The following is a 13,498-nucleotide window of genomic DNA, read 5'->3' as shown; positions in this document are numbered from 1 at the left end:
TTGAAAGAAAATAGTGTATATCATTCTTTTTTTCCCTATAAAATAATGCTCCTCTATGGTTGTAAATACAAATACTTTTTTTTTCTACAGATTTATTGAATAATTGATGTATTCGATTTATAATATAGACTGTATACATCAGTTATTCAATTAATCTAAAAAGAAAATTTGTTTATATTTAAGACCTGAGAGAGTAGTATGAATATGATTTAAGATATAAGACTACTTGGTTCAAATCTTCCTAGCAATAATACATGTACAAAGCAACCAATGAGATGTTCTGATCATACAACCATATCTTTTATAATCCATATCGCAATTCTTTTAACCAAGATGTTTCATGATAATTAAAGTTCAAGCCAACTAGAGAAACTTTATACACTAAAATTGAGGATAAAAAATTGTCTCGGTATCTATGTTTTAAAACAATACAACTCTTATCAAAAGAGGCTTTCCATTAAACTAAAATTTCAACGTATTGTTCATTACATGCCATTCTCTAACCAAACATCCCTTACTATAATTCGCCAAATATTTCTTCACCATGAGTAGATTCAACTTTGTTAGTGGTTGTGTTGTCAAGATGCATCACATGGTATGTCCGTGCTCTCACAATTTTTTCCTTCAAGAGATTCAAAATGGTACTTTCGACATAATTGAGGAACTTTCGAAAGTATCTACACACCACTCAGAATTGTACAACAACTTCAATATATGATTCTTCATAAGTAGATTCCACCATATTCTTCAAAAATATGCTAAAAATTTATAGACTCACTCATATTTCTAAACTTGTAAACATAGCTGTGTTCATCTAAGCATTTCAACAAACATTTTCATTCCTAACCTTTTAGCTCTCATGGACTTTTTGTATCTTTGACGTGCTTTGTAAACTTGATTGATTAACGTTACATTGTCTTTTCTTTAATCTTTCAAAGTCATCAAGATATTCCTTAGTTGCACGATATTCTTTGTAATTCAGCAACAAACTCATTCTCATCCTCATTTAAACTACCAACAATAATATGACCTAGCTTTGACTTCATCATATGGTTATGCACTCTACCAACAATACTTAGTGACCATTCATTTGATTTTAATAAATAACCACACAACCTAAATGAACATTCACATTTCCTTGACCACGTGTCTTTTTGTTTTAGTTTCTTCTTGGTTCCTTGCTACACACCTCTTTCACCACCCCAACACTAACTTTGACGCTCTTTGTTCAACACCATGATGGATATGTCTATAATTAAGGTAAATTCATCCTTTGATGCTTGATGACAAACCCAATTAATTGAATCATATCTAACTTTATATTTCACATTTTTGAAACGACGTTTTTTCATATCATGCTTCATAATTAGCAAGTTTAAAAACATCAGGCTTAGCAATATTCTCTTTCGAATCAACATTTGGTTTCTAATCAACTTCAATTTTATATTATTATAAGATGAATTTTTACTAATCCATAAACAAAACCAAATGTGCAAGATTAATTTGAACATGGTTGCATATATATAAAAAAGAAGAAATGGTAAGTGCATGTTTTGATTGAGGTAACGTTCTCAAAATCACGACAGTCATTGTGATTTCAGTAAAAACTACGGTTTAAAATTTCATCAATCATGAATTTATCCAATCATTTATCCAAACATACACAAGTGGAAAACGTTTTAAGGTAAAGAAGAAAATGAATGGACGAAACATCAATGACGTTGAGAGAGAGTTTTTTTTTCTTTAAGTAGATATAAAACAATAAAAGAAAATTAACAAAGGGACAAAAGGCACTAGTTATATGTGGGTGGGAAATATTGTATAGTTTATTATGGTCCCTACTAACTATAACCCCACCATTTTATCGTTGAGTTAAATTCTTGGGAAATGTCAGGGCACAAGTTAATGATTCAAATATAAAAAAATTTATTGGAATGTGTGTATTGCATTTAATATTTAACTTTTTTATCATTTAAATGCACAAAATTTTAGAGAAAATTTCTTCTTTTAGGTTTCTTAACATGTACCCTAAGAGCACAAGTTAACTTTACCCTAAATTCTTTATAAAAAGTTAGCTCATAAAAGCCTTTCCTTTGGGCCATGCTATTACTAACATCAATATCTACCAAGTTCCAACACACGAATGGCATGATATCATTCTTCACTTAGTGAGTGGCAATCAAGAAACAAGAAGACCCTTTTCCATCATCACTTGGTAATTCCAAGGCAAAATGATTTCCATAATTCTAAGAAAAGAAACAAAAATGTAAAAAAAGGTGAAGATTATACAACAAATTGTCAAATTAATTGTAACAAAGAAGAAAGGGTCATGTTAACTTGTGCCCTTAGGGCACATGTTAAGCAACCTAAATAGAGCAATTTTGCATTGGAAAACACGATATAACAACTTTTAAGAAGTTGAATGCACGCCTTTTGATATGTGTATTTCTATAATGAGTATCTTAACACGTGCCTTGAGGGCACAAGTTAACATTAGCCAAGAAGAAAAGGTATAGCGGTGATTCATATCCACTACTTTCATATCCACTACTCCCTCCGTTTCAAAATGAGTGTCGCTTTAACAAAAAAAAATTGTTTCAAAATGAATGTCACTTTCAGTTTCCAATGCAATAATAACTTTTTCTTTTCAATTGTACCCTCCAATTAATACTCTGTACACTATTTTCAAAGTATTACTTTTAAAACTAACCAATAGTTAATAAGGATAATTTGGTAAAATAACCATTATCTTTCTTTTAATCATTGCATTACTTAATATGTGTGTAAACACCTAAAGCGACACTCATTTTGAAACGGAGGGAGTATAATTTTCTTCATCTATAACCAAACATATCTTAAGTAAACATATAGAATCATTAGCTTTTAAGCAATAATTAATCAAACAATTCAAAATGATAGTACTCCCTCCGGTCCTATTTATAAGAAATATTTGACTTTTTTGATTCATTGTATTAATAATGTATTTGGTCTATATTCTAGACAAGATACATCAATTAATCAATGAATCTAAAAAGTCAATTTTTTCTTACAAATAGGACCGGAGGAAGTATTAGGCAATAAGCACTTCATCGATCTACAAAAACAAAATTATTTTGTTTCCTTTCGGTCTTGAATAACACATTTTACAAAGTCATTTTTTACTTTTACAATTCAAAGAACTATGATGTGTTTTTCAATTAAAAAAATGTTACTTTGCGTTTCTTCTTTTACTTTCATTTTTTTTTTTTTGCCATTATGCTTTCCTTACCCTTGAGTATATGCACTTCCATATTTTATAAATAAATTATGAATCACGTATTTTTTTTTTTTTTCCATTATGCTTTCCTTACCCTTGAGTATATGCACTTCCATATTTTATAAATAAATTATGAATCACGTGATACGACGAAGGTTCATGACAAACATATATTTGAATTTTAATTTGTAAGATTGGATCCAAGTATCATAGCCTCTTTTTTCCTAATGCTTTTCATACTCACAAGAACTTGGATTTCATATTAGAAATTATTAATCACATTGTGAAGAGAATTCTGATCTGTATGATTGGATCTATGTCACGTTCAATACAACCACTTAAATTGAATATTAATTGAAACATGAGGAGCAGAAATAATTAAACCAGAAACTGCCAAATACTATACTATTTAATAATAAAAACATACCGGTACTATAAAACAAAACAATTTTCCTTAAAAAAAATATAATATTATAGTTGTTGAATTTTTTTTTGTTAAGTTTACCACATTCTTGTTACTAATAAAAGTTTTATTTTGTTACAAAAAATAAAATAATTTGATGTTTAAAAATTATAAAATTTACTCATAAGAATATTTATGTAAAAATTTATTTCATATAAATAATATTTACATATAAGAATATTGATGATATATGTTAATATATAATATTACTTTCTATTTTTATTTTATGTATTCTTAAGTAATCAACGTGCTTATAAGGTCTCATAGTGTTCATCGAGAAAAAACTTAAATTTCTCTCACTTAGAGATGATCCAAGTTTAAAAAGAGAGTTGGAAGGTGACTTTCAAAAAAAAGTTCTGCAAGTGTTTGCCATTCACGAGAGGCAATTAGTTAAAAGAAATGTACCATAAAAAGTAAAAAGATGTTAAGAAATTTCAGATGTCCCAACATGATAAAATAATGCATATGTCAAGTAGAAGTGGCCAAACATAAGCAGTGCATGGCATTTATCTTGCACATAAACAGTACTAACATATTAAACTATCCCCTCCGTTTGGTAACAATAATGAACCTAGCTTGTGTCGGTAAACCTATAGAATGTTAGAGCATCCACAATGGAGACACTCAATTGTGAGGTCTTAAACGGGTCCCACGTTGACACATCACTTTTTTATTGTTTTTTAATAATAGTACCTAATAGGTACTCAACCACTCCAATGGAGACCCTCTAACAAAATGTCTTAAATGGGTCCCATCAATAATTATTTATTTAATACACTATTATCTATTTTATCATATTAAATTGATTAAAATGTTAAGTTACAAAGTTTATATGAACCGTAGTCTATTAAAAGTTTGAAAAATAATTAATAATAATATTGCCAAATATTAAAAATTACAAATTATTTAAAATGATGATAAAATTACATAATTAAAACAATAACAAGTTTTCTAAAATCTAAAATTACGTAATTAAAACAAACAATAACTAATTTTCTAAAATCTAAAATTACATAATTAAAATAATAACTAATTTGCTCTCAAACTAATTTGGTTGATTATCATGTCCAAAACGTTGCCAAATATGCTCCACATGATCATGTTGAAGTTGAAGATGAGTTTGCCTATCTTGAATTTGTGATCTCCTTTGTAGGTATGGTGCAAGACTTGGATGAGGACCGTTATATATGTCACTTGTAGAATAATCATTGTTGGGATGTTGATCATAAGAATAATTAAAATGACCGGCATATGTGTGTCGTTCGTCTTCCACAATCATGTTATGCAATATGATACATGCATATAATATATGTTTAATTGTATCCATGTGCCAATTACGCGCAGGGCCACGTATAATCGCAAATCGAGATTGAAGCACTCTAAATGCACGCTCGACATCCTTTCTTGCCGCTTCTTGATGTTGTGCAAACAATTTTCTTTTATCTCCTTGTGGCAAAGGAATGGTCTTGACAAGTGTAGCCCATTCCGGATAAATACCATCAGCTAAATAATACCCCATATTATATTGGGTTGTATTTACCGTATATTGCACATTAGGGGATTGTCCCTCTAAAACACTTGCAAATACATCAGATTGGTTTAACACATTGATATCATTGTTAGACCCCGCAACCCCAAAAAAAGCATGCCAAATCCATAAATCTTGTGAAGCCACTGCTTCAAGCATTATTGTAGGTTTTCCATGATCACCGCGACAAAATTGACCTTTCCACGCCACTGGACAATTTTTCCATTCCCAGTGCATACAATCAATGCTACCTAACATACCTGGAAAACCACGTGCCTCCCCTATTTGTAGTAGACGTTGAATGTCATTGTTGTTGGGTTTTCTTAAGTATTCAGCTCCATATATTTGATGGACACCCCTTACAAACTTATCTAAGCATTCCATTGCCGTACTTTCACCAATTCGTACATAGTCATCCACGCTATCAGCCGGTGATCCATATGCCAAGATACGTATAGCAGCAGTGCATTTTTGCAGCGGGGAAAGTCCCATTCTTCCGGTTGCATCAGATCTCATTAGGAAATATGCATCATGATTGCCAAGAGCTTCTACAATGCGAAGGAAAACATCCTTCCTCATTCGAAATCTTCGACGAAATTGCTCCTCTGTGTATACCGGATTGTCAGAGAAGTAGTCATTGAATAATCGAGCATGTCCTTCTTCACGATTCCTTTCAATGTAAGTTCGTGAACGCACGGAGACTCGTTGTTGTTGTAGCTGCTCCATGACAATCTTCATATACTGGTCTTCTTCCTCGTCATTTATCAAATCTTGAAATTGCTCCCAATCAAGATTGTCCATTTGAAGGATAACTTTCAAGAGGTAGTAAAGGTTTCTGTTCTATCGAAACAGTAACAAAAGTTTGTGAAGAATTTGGGATGAAGGATAATTTTTAAGAGGTAGTAATAAAAGTCTATGTTCTGTCATAAAAGTAATGAAACTTTGTGGAAAAATTGGGATAATTGAGAGGTGAGGAAATGAATCAGCATGTGAAGAATATATATAGAGATAGACCACAACGATTAAAAGATAAACATCATTGATTAAATTGAAATTACATAACGGCTAGTGTGGCATAACGGCTAGTTGGAATTAAATAAACATCATTAATTAATAAGAATTCTACACCATTCCTCTAACGGCTAGTTGGACTTCTTTTTATGATGAAACGGCTAGTTGGACTTAGTTGGACTTGTTCCTCTAATAATTTTACACAAGTTCATATTTTTCTCTAATAATTTTACACAACACTTTGTGAGCTTGCACTTGTTCCTCTGTCATCCTAGATGTATCCATCAAGAGATAGTGAAGCTCATCATTTCTTTCCTTAATTTGCAATTCTTTTTCCTTCAACTTGTTACCTTCATGCACACCACGTGCAATATCTTCTAAAGCTAGAGCTTTTGATTGTTGTGCATCTTCCATCCTAGTTAGATCCACATGAACAGTAGGTGTTTCATTTGCTTTTGTTTTTCCCTTTCTTTTAGCTGCTTTTGTCCCAATCGGACGAACCACTCTACTTTCACTTGAGTTGTATTGTCCGGGGTCACCACTTGTAGGCGTGTCCGGATTAGAAGAGGATGTGTAGGCTCCTGAAGCAGAATTCTTTGTTCTCTTGTTGGATTCTTCAGTAAATTGGCATGACCATTTAGGTTCATCTTTTAGCAATTTCCATGCTGGCACTAACATAAAACGTGAACGCTTATCATGAGCATAAATTGCCAATGCATCTTGCATAATGTCGTCTTCAGAGCTACCACTTTTCTTTCTTGAATAGGCTTGTTTGTAGCAAGTTGCAAATTTATGAACCATCAAATTCACCTTTGACCATCGACATTTAATTTGATTCAACTCTCTCTCTTTCAAATGACCACGGTATTGATTATAATTATCTGTAATTCTCTTCCAAAAAGAACTTGCTCTTTGGTTTGCCCCCACAATTGGATCCTTAGAAATATTTAACCATGATTGGATAAGAAGTGTATCTTCCTCCGTGGTAAACCTTTCTCTATATATTTTCTCCTTTGTTTTTGTTTCTTTTGAAGAAATCTGAGCTGTTGGTTCTTCTTCATCATTAACCTCAATATTATCTAACCCAACTTGAGAGGAAAATGATGGATTTTGAATTTGTTGAGACGCTTGAGATGTTGTTTCTTGTTCTGTAGCAATACTCATTGAAGTTCCTTGATCAAATGTGGGGATAGAAGGTGAGGATTGAAACATAGGAATTTGATATGGAGGTGTACAAAATGGAAAGTTGCCAATATTTAGGTTGTTTTGAGAATTTGAATTAAAGGGTGGATTTTGAAAATTTGGAGTATTTTGAAAATTTGGATTAGGAGGAGATTGAAAATTAGACATGAAATTGTAGAAATTATTTTGGTTTGGATTCATTGTAGAAATTGTACAATACGGAGGAATATATTTTGCAGGAATTAAACAAGACAAGTATGTGTATTGTACGGAGAGGAATGAATATATATATGTCTACAGTGCAGAGCAATGGTGCAACGGTACAAATTGCAACGGTCATCTTTTAATAAAAACAAACCATAAAAATTATTATTTTAATAAAAAGGTGATATGTGGGTCCATTTAAGCATGAGGTCTTAATTTAGACCTTGCACCTTTTAAGACCCTCAATTTTTTTTTCCACAATGGGGGTACCTATTAGGTACTAGGTCTTAAATGGTGAAGACCTCACCATTGTGGATGCTCTTAGAAGATGGACCACTCTATGTTAATTAAAGGCTTTTTGAACACAACCTGCAACTAATGGAAGAGATTGTGCACATTTATAATGATCGATTAATTTATGGATCTTGCTAACCAGTGCCTACACGGCAATGGTTAAGGAAACTGTAAATAAAAATTTGTTTTAAAAATATAAATTTTGATTGTTAAATAAGTAATAATTACACCACTTTTTATAAATAATTACTTATTTTGATTGTTTAACCAATACCTGAGAACACTGTTAGCATTCTCCTTAATTTATATATGAATGGAAATTCTCAAATATGTACCTCAACCAGTAAGTTGAGGAGAGTTAAATGAGTTTTAGCGAAGGTCCATTAAATTGAGGAGGTGCAGTCCAATTCTAGTTAGGACATGAAGGAGGATTGAGAAAGAGGTTTAGGGTTTGACCTATGCACTAAAAAAATTCCTTTCTTCCAATTCTAACAAACTAACCACTAATATTTTTCTATATAATGATTTATTGTTATAAATGATAGCAATAAGAATTTAATGAGAAACTTTCTAATATACATACACACATTAAACCAACATCAAGTTTTTTTTTTAAAACATATATATCCTCTCTGGGTGATACTATAATGACTTACTCCACAAGCTAATTGGAATCTAATTAAGAGGTTGATCTCTCTCACCGAGTGTGCTTCCATGTGTGTATCTACACACACGCATACACACATATATAAAATCTTGTAATCGAGCCTTGTGCATAAAAAATTGATTGAAAGATCTCATTAAAGCTAAATTGCTCAGGTTGCTCAATGAAGGTTAATCATCATCGAGTCCAATGTATATTTACAAATGTAACGTGACTATGACTAGTTATTTTGTTTCACTGAGTTTCAATGTTTTTTTTTCTTTCCACAATTTGGTTTAAGGCTTATTTTTTATGAATTGTCATATTCAGCTTATTTTTTATGAATTGTCATATTCATTAAGTTGAGAAAGAGGACAGTAAAATTCCATATTTAAAAATTAAGGGACTAAAATCATATTTCATCAAAATTACTTTTTAGCTAAAGATTTTTTGAACGTGGTATATGATAAGATTTTATGGTGTCCACTGAAGTATATAGTCAATCAATTCCATCTAGTAAAGGAAAGATTTCATTTTTGTTGTGAGAGCTTCATGGATACAAAGAAAGTTCACATAATTTAGTAGAAGTAAGATTTTATGATTTGTGGTGAGGGTGGACCCTTTGGCTATGGTCTACTATTGTACAATCATATGAGAACTTTTTGTCCTTGATGCATGTCAACATTCACACGTGCAATGGATTTACATCAAATGGACTTTTACATCCCCAACAATAATATAGAATGAAAAATCCAAAACAATATGTGTCATTAACATAATGAAATCCCATTATAATGCTATTATAGGGTCCATGTCCTTCCAAAATCAAATTTACACACGCGTATGTAGGGGCTTAAAATGCTTAATCCTGACCAATTATCAAAATGACAAATCTTTGTCTATTAGATACAATATATGATAAGTCTTTGTTTCTTTCCAATTATTTGGACAAGCCTCTAATATGCACTAATGTCTTAAAATTATTATAGAGATAAGACTAGCTGAGTAGACAACTTTTTTATAACACAAATATCCATCACGGGAAATTGTTTTGTTTGTTAAAAACAGTTTTATTTCATAGAAAGTAGATTTGTAAGGAGATTTTGATGGACTTAAAGGGGTTCATAGTTATTTGAAAAGATTTAGCTATGTGGTGAATAGAGGTTAATTTGCATATTTGATAATCACATTAGTGTTTTAAATCAAGAAATTGATGTTAAATTAATTTTAGGTGAATTGATGATGTTATATTGTGATATAGAAAGCAAATTTGATAATTATACAATGACATTGTTAAAAAAAATTACAGGGACATGTAATCATTTTTCAACGTGATATTGACTGAATGTTACTAAAGTAACATTTTTTTTTTTTTTATAGATAGATAAAATGAAAATCTACTAACAATATATGAAAACAAAATACTACCAAAGTTACTTAACTACTCATACCTAATTTTCTTCCAAATTTTTTCCTTTACAACTTTAAGGTTATTTTTGTCAAATCCACTATCAAAACTCACTTTACTAAAACTCACTTTCTCACCTATCTTTATTTAATAATAAAATTTTCTCTCTCATCCCACTTTCTCACATTTCTTTATTTAATAATAAACTTTTTTCTTTCATCTTTTTTTATTTATAATAATAAACTTTTCTCTTTCATCTATATTTATTTAATAATAAACTTTTCTCTCACCTTTATTTTAATAAACTTTTCTCTCTCAATCTCACTCTCCTCTCTTATATTTTTCTTACCATCTTTCTTCATTTTTCATTTTCTCTCTTCATTTTCAACTCCATTTTCTCTACTAATTTTCAATTCAGTTTTACTAACAAGTTTTTTTTAGAGGAACCTAACAAGTGTTGTTGTTATAACAGAATACTCCCTCCGGTCATTATTATAAGCAAAAATCAACTTTTTAGGTTCATTCATTAAATGATGTATTTGGTCTATATTATTGATCAAATACATCATTTAATGAATGAACCTAAAAAGTTGATTTTTGCTTATAATAGTGACCGGAGGGAGTATGATTTTGTATTTTACGATAACACTATTATAAAATACGTTAATTATGTTTTTTCACGGGACGCATATTAATATTTTTCACACTCAAACATATTAGTAAATAAAATCTATGATTATTTTTATTTATTAGCTTTTTTCATATCGTCAATACTAAAACATGAACAATATTATAATATACTATGATTAATCATACTTCAATTTTTTCTGTTGTTTTTTTAAAATGTATCCCTAAAAAACCCGTTGGAGTGTACAATTGTAACACGAGACCCATTTTAATAACTACAACGAGTGATCAGTTTTAATTAGTATTTTTTTAATATCACTAATTTAACACCACGATTGCCTAGGTTTTATTAATATATTAATAAAATATATGTGGGTGTATGAACTATATATTAATAAAAATATATGAGTAATGTTTGTTTTATGGGAATATATTAATATATTCTTATTTCTGAAATTTAATGGGAACTATATATTGATAAAATACAAATGAGTATATGAACTATATATTAACAAAAATATATCTCACTATATTTTTTTATATCTCACTATATTTTTTTACGGGAATATGTTAGTATATATTTATTTATGAAATGTATTTTCATTTATTAGCTTTTTTAATATTGTCAATACTAAAACAAGAACAATATTATAATATATTATGATTAATCATACTTCAATTTTTTCCCTTTTTTTTGAAAATGTATCACTAAAAAAATCATTGGAGTGTACAATTGTAACACGGGACCCATTTTAGTAACTACAACGAGTGATCAATTTTAGTTAGTATTTTTTTAATATCTCTATTTAAACACCGCGACTGCCTAAGTTTTATTATTATATTGAAAAAATATATGTGGGTGTATGAACTATTTATTAATAAAAATATATATGTGAGTATATATTTGTTTTACGGGAATATATTAGTATGTTCTTATTTCTGAAATCTAATGGGAACTATATATTGATAAATATATATGAGTGTATGGACTATATATTAATAAAAATATATCTCACTATATGTTTTTATACGGGAATATGTTAGTATATGTTTATTTGTGAAATGTATTTTCATTTTTTTTAATATCGTCAATACTAAAACAAACAAAAAAATTATAATATACTATGATTAATCACACTTCAATTTTTTCCATTGTTTTTTTAAAAAATGTATCAATAAAAAACCCGTTGGAGTGTACAATTGTAACATGGGACCCATTTTAGTAACTATAACGAGTGATCAGTTTTAATTAGTATTTTTTAATCTTTCAAAAAAATTAGTATTTTTTAATATCTCTATTTAAATACCGCGACTGCCTAAGTTTTATTAATATTAATAAAGTATATGTGGGTGTATGGACTATATATTAATAAAAAATATATATGAGTATATGTTTGTTTTACGGGAATATATTAGTATATTCTTATTTCTGAAATCTAATGAGAACTATATATATTGATAAAATATATATGAGTGTATGGACTATATATTAACAAAAATATATCTCACTGTATTTTTTTACGGGAATATGTTAGCATATGTTTATTTATGAAATATATTTTAAGATAACAATATTATATAATCAATTAATTATGATTTTTCACGGGATGCTTATTAGTATTTTTCACACCAAAACATATTAGTAAATAAAAACTATGATTATTTTTATTTATTAGGTTTTTTAATATCATCAATACTAAAATCTAATATATATAATTGTTCATATTAAAATTTAATTATTTTATAATTTTTTTATTACTAACGATCAATATATACATTATTATGCTTTAAATGCTTTACATTTTTTCACTATAGACAAAAAAAATCACTATGCCAAGTGCATCCGAGACGCGACACGCGGCGAAGCCGCGCTACCCGTGCTGTAGCACGGGTATCTCAACTAGTAATTACCGAAAATTCACACACAAGATAGAATACTATCTTAAGATTAAAATTTATATTTTAAATAGTCTCATTTTTTAGAATTTTAAATAATGACTAATTAGATTACAGTAAACAGTAGTTTATATTACAAAATTCGTATGCATTAAGATGAACTATGTATAATGTATATAATATAATGTATAATGTATATAAAAAAGAATGTATCGATAGAAATTGGATAAGTAAATAGAAATTTGATATTTCTATTGAATTTTTTAAATGAATGTCAAATTTTAAATTAATAAATAGATTTTTTATCTTGTCAAAAAAAATAGATTTTTTATTTTCGTTTTGTTATTATAAGATTTAAAAAAGTTGGGGTTCAAACTTTGATCTCGACGACGTCCGGTCTAGTAATTTCAACATTTTAACTAGTTGAGCTAACTTGTGGACCTTAGTACTTAAATTTAATTAAAACCAAATTGAAGAAATACAAAATCACATAATTTCATTATTGAAGATTGGTTTTAAAATTTGTTTGGATTCACCCGAGTTCAAATTCCTGACTGAAAATTGTCATTTGTCCGACTTCACTTACCTCTCAACCTAATTCTATGTTATTACTATGGGTGGCGCTGAGGGTGGGTGGGAGGGGCGGCAGTCCAAGGCACCATTATTTTATGAGCACCAAAGTTATTTTTACTTAGTAGTTAATACTACATAGATATATCTTTTTTTAATTCGGTTTGATTAGTTATATTGAAAATATATTTTTAGAAAACTTTGATTATAAATAAATCTTTTGCAACCAAAAATGCAAGAAGAAAACTATTGAAATAATTAAAATGATACAATTTTATTGTTACGCCCAGGGCACCAAAAATCTAAGAATCGGGCCGGTTATTATGACCCTTTTCCATAGTGATCTTAGTTAGGAAATTATACCCTATACCCCGACAATTTTACTCACACCCTACAAACCATAAAAAATGCCAATT

General features: G+C 29.4%; 1 protein-coding gene across 1 annotated transcript; it reads right to left on the bottom strand.

The window, feature by feature from the left end:
- Nucleotides 1-6,269: 6,269 nt before the first annotated feature.
- LOC146938769 (glutathione S-transferase T3-like) lies at nt 6,270-7,486 on the bottom strand. The gene has a single exon (XM_085757870.1). The coding sequence runs from the start codon at nt 7,468-7,470 to the stop codon at nt 6,457-6,459; it is 1,014 nt and encodes a 337-aa protein (XP_085613996.1). The 5' UTR covers nt 7,471-7,486; the 3' UTR covers nt 6,270-6,456.
- Nucleotides 7,487-13,498: the final 6,012 nt, after the last annotated feature.

Source organism: Medicago sativa, chromosome 3 (genome assembly GCF_051527215.1).
Source record: "Medicago sativa cultivar Bolivia chromosome 3, Bolivia_mono, whole genome shotgun sequence".
Classification (NCBI taxonomy): domain Eukaryota; kingdom Viridiplantae; phylum Streptophyta; class Magnoliopsida; order Fabales; family Fabaceae; genus Medicago; species Medicago sativa.
Note: the sequence above shows the minus strand (reverse complement) of the source record. Positions and strands in the feature narration are given on the sequence as shown.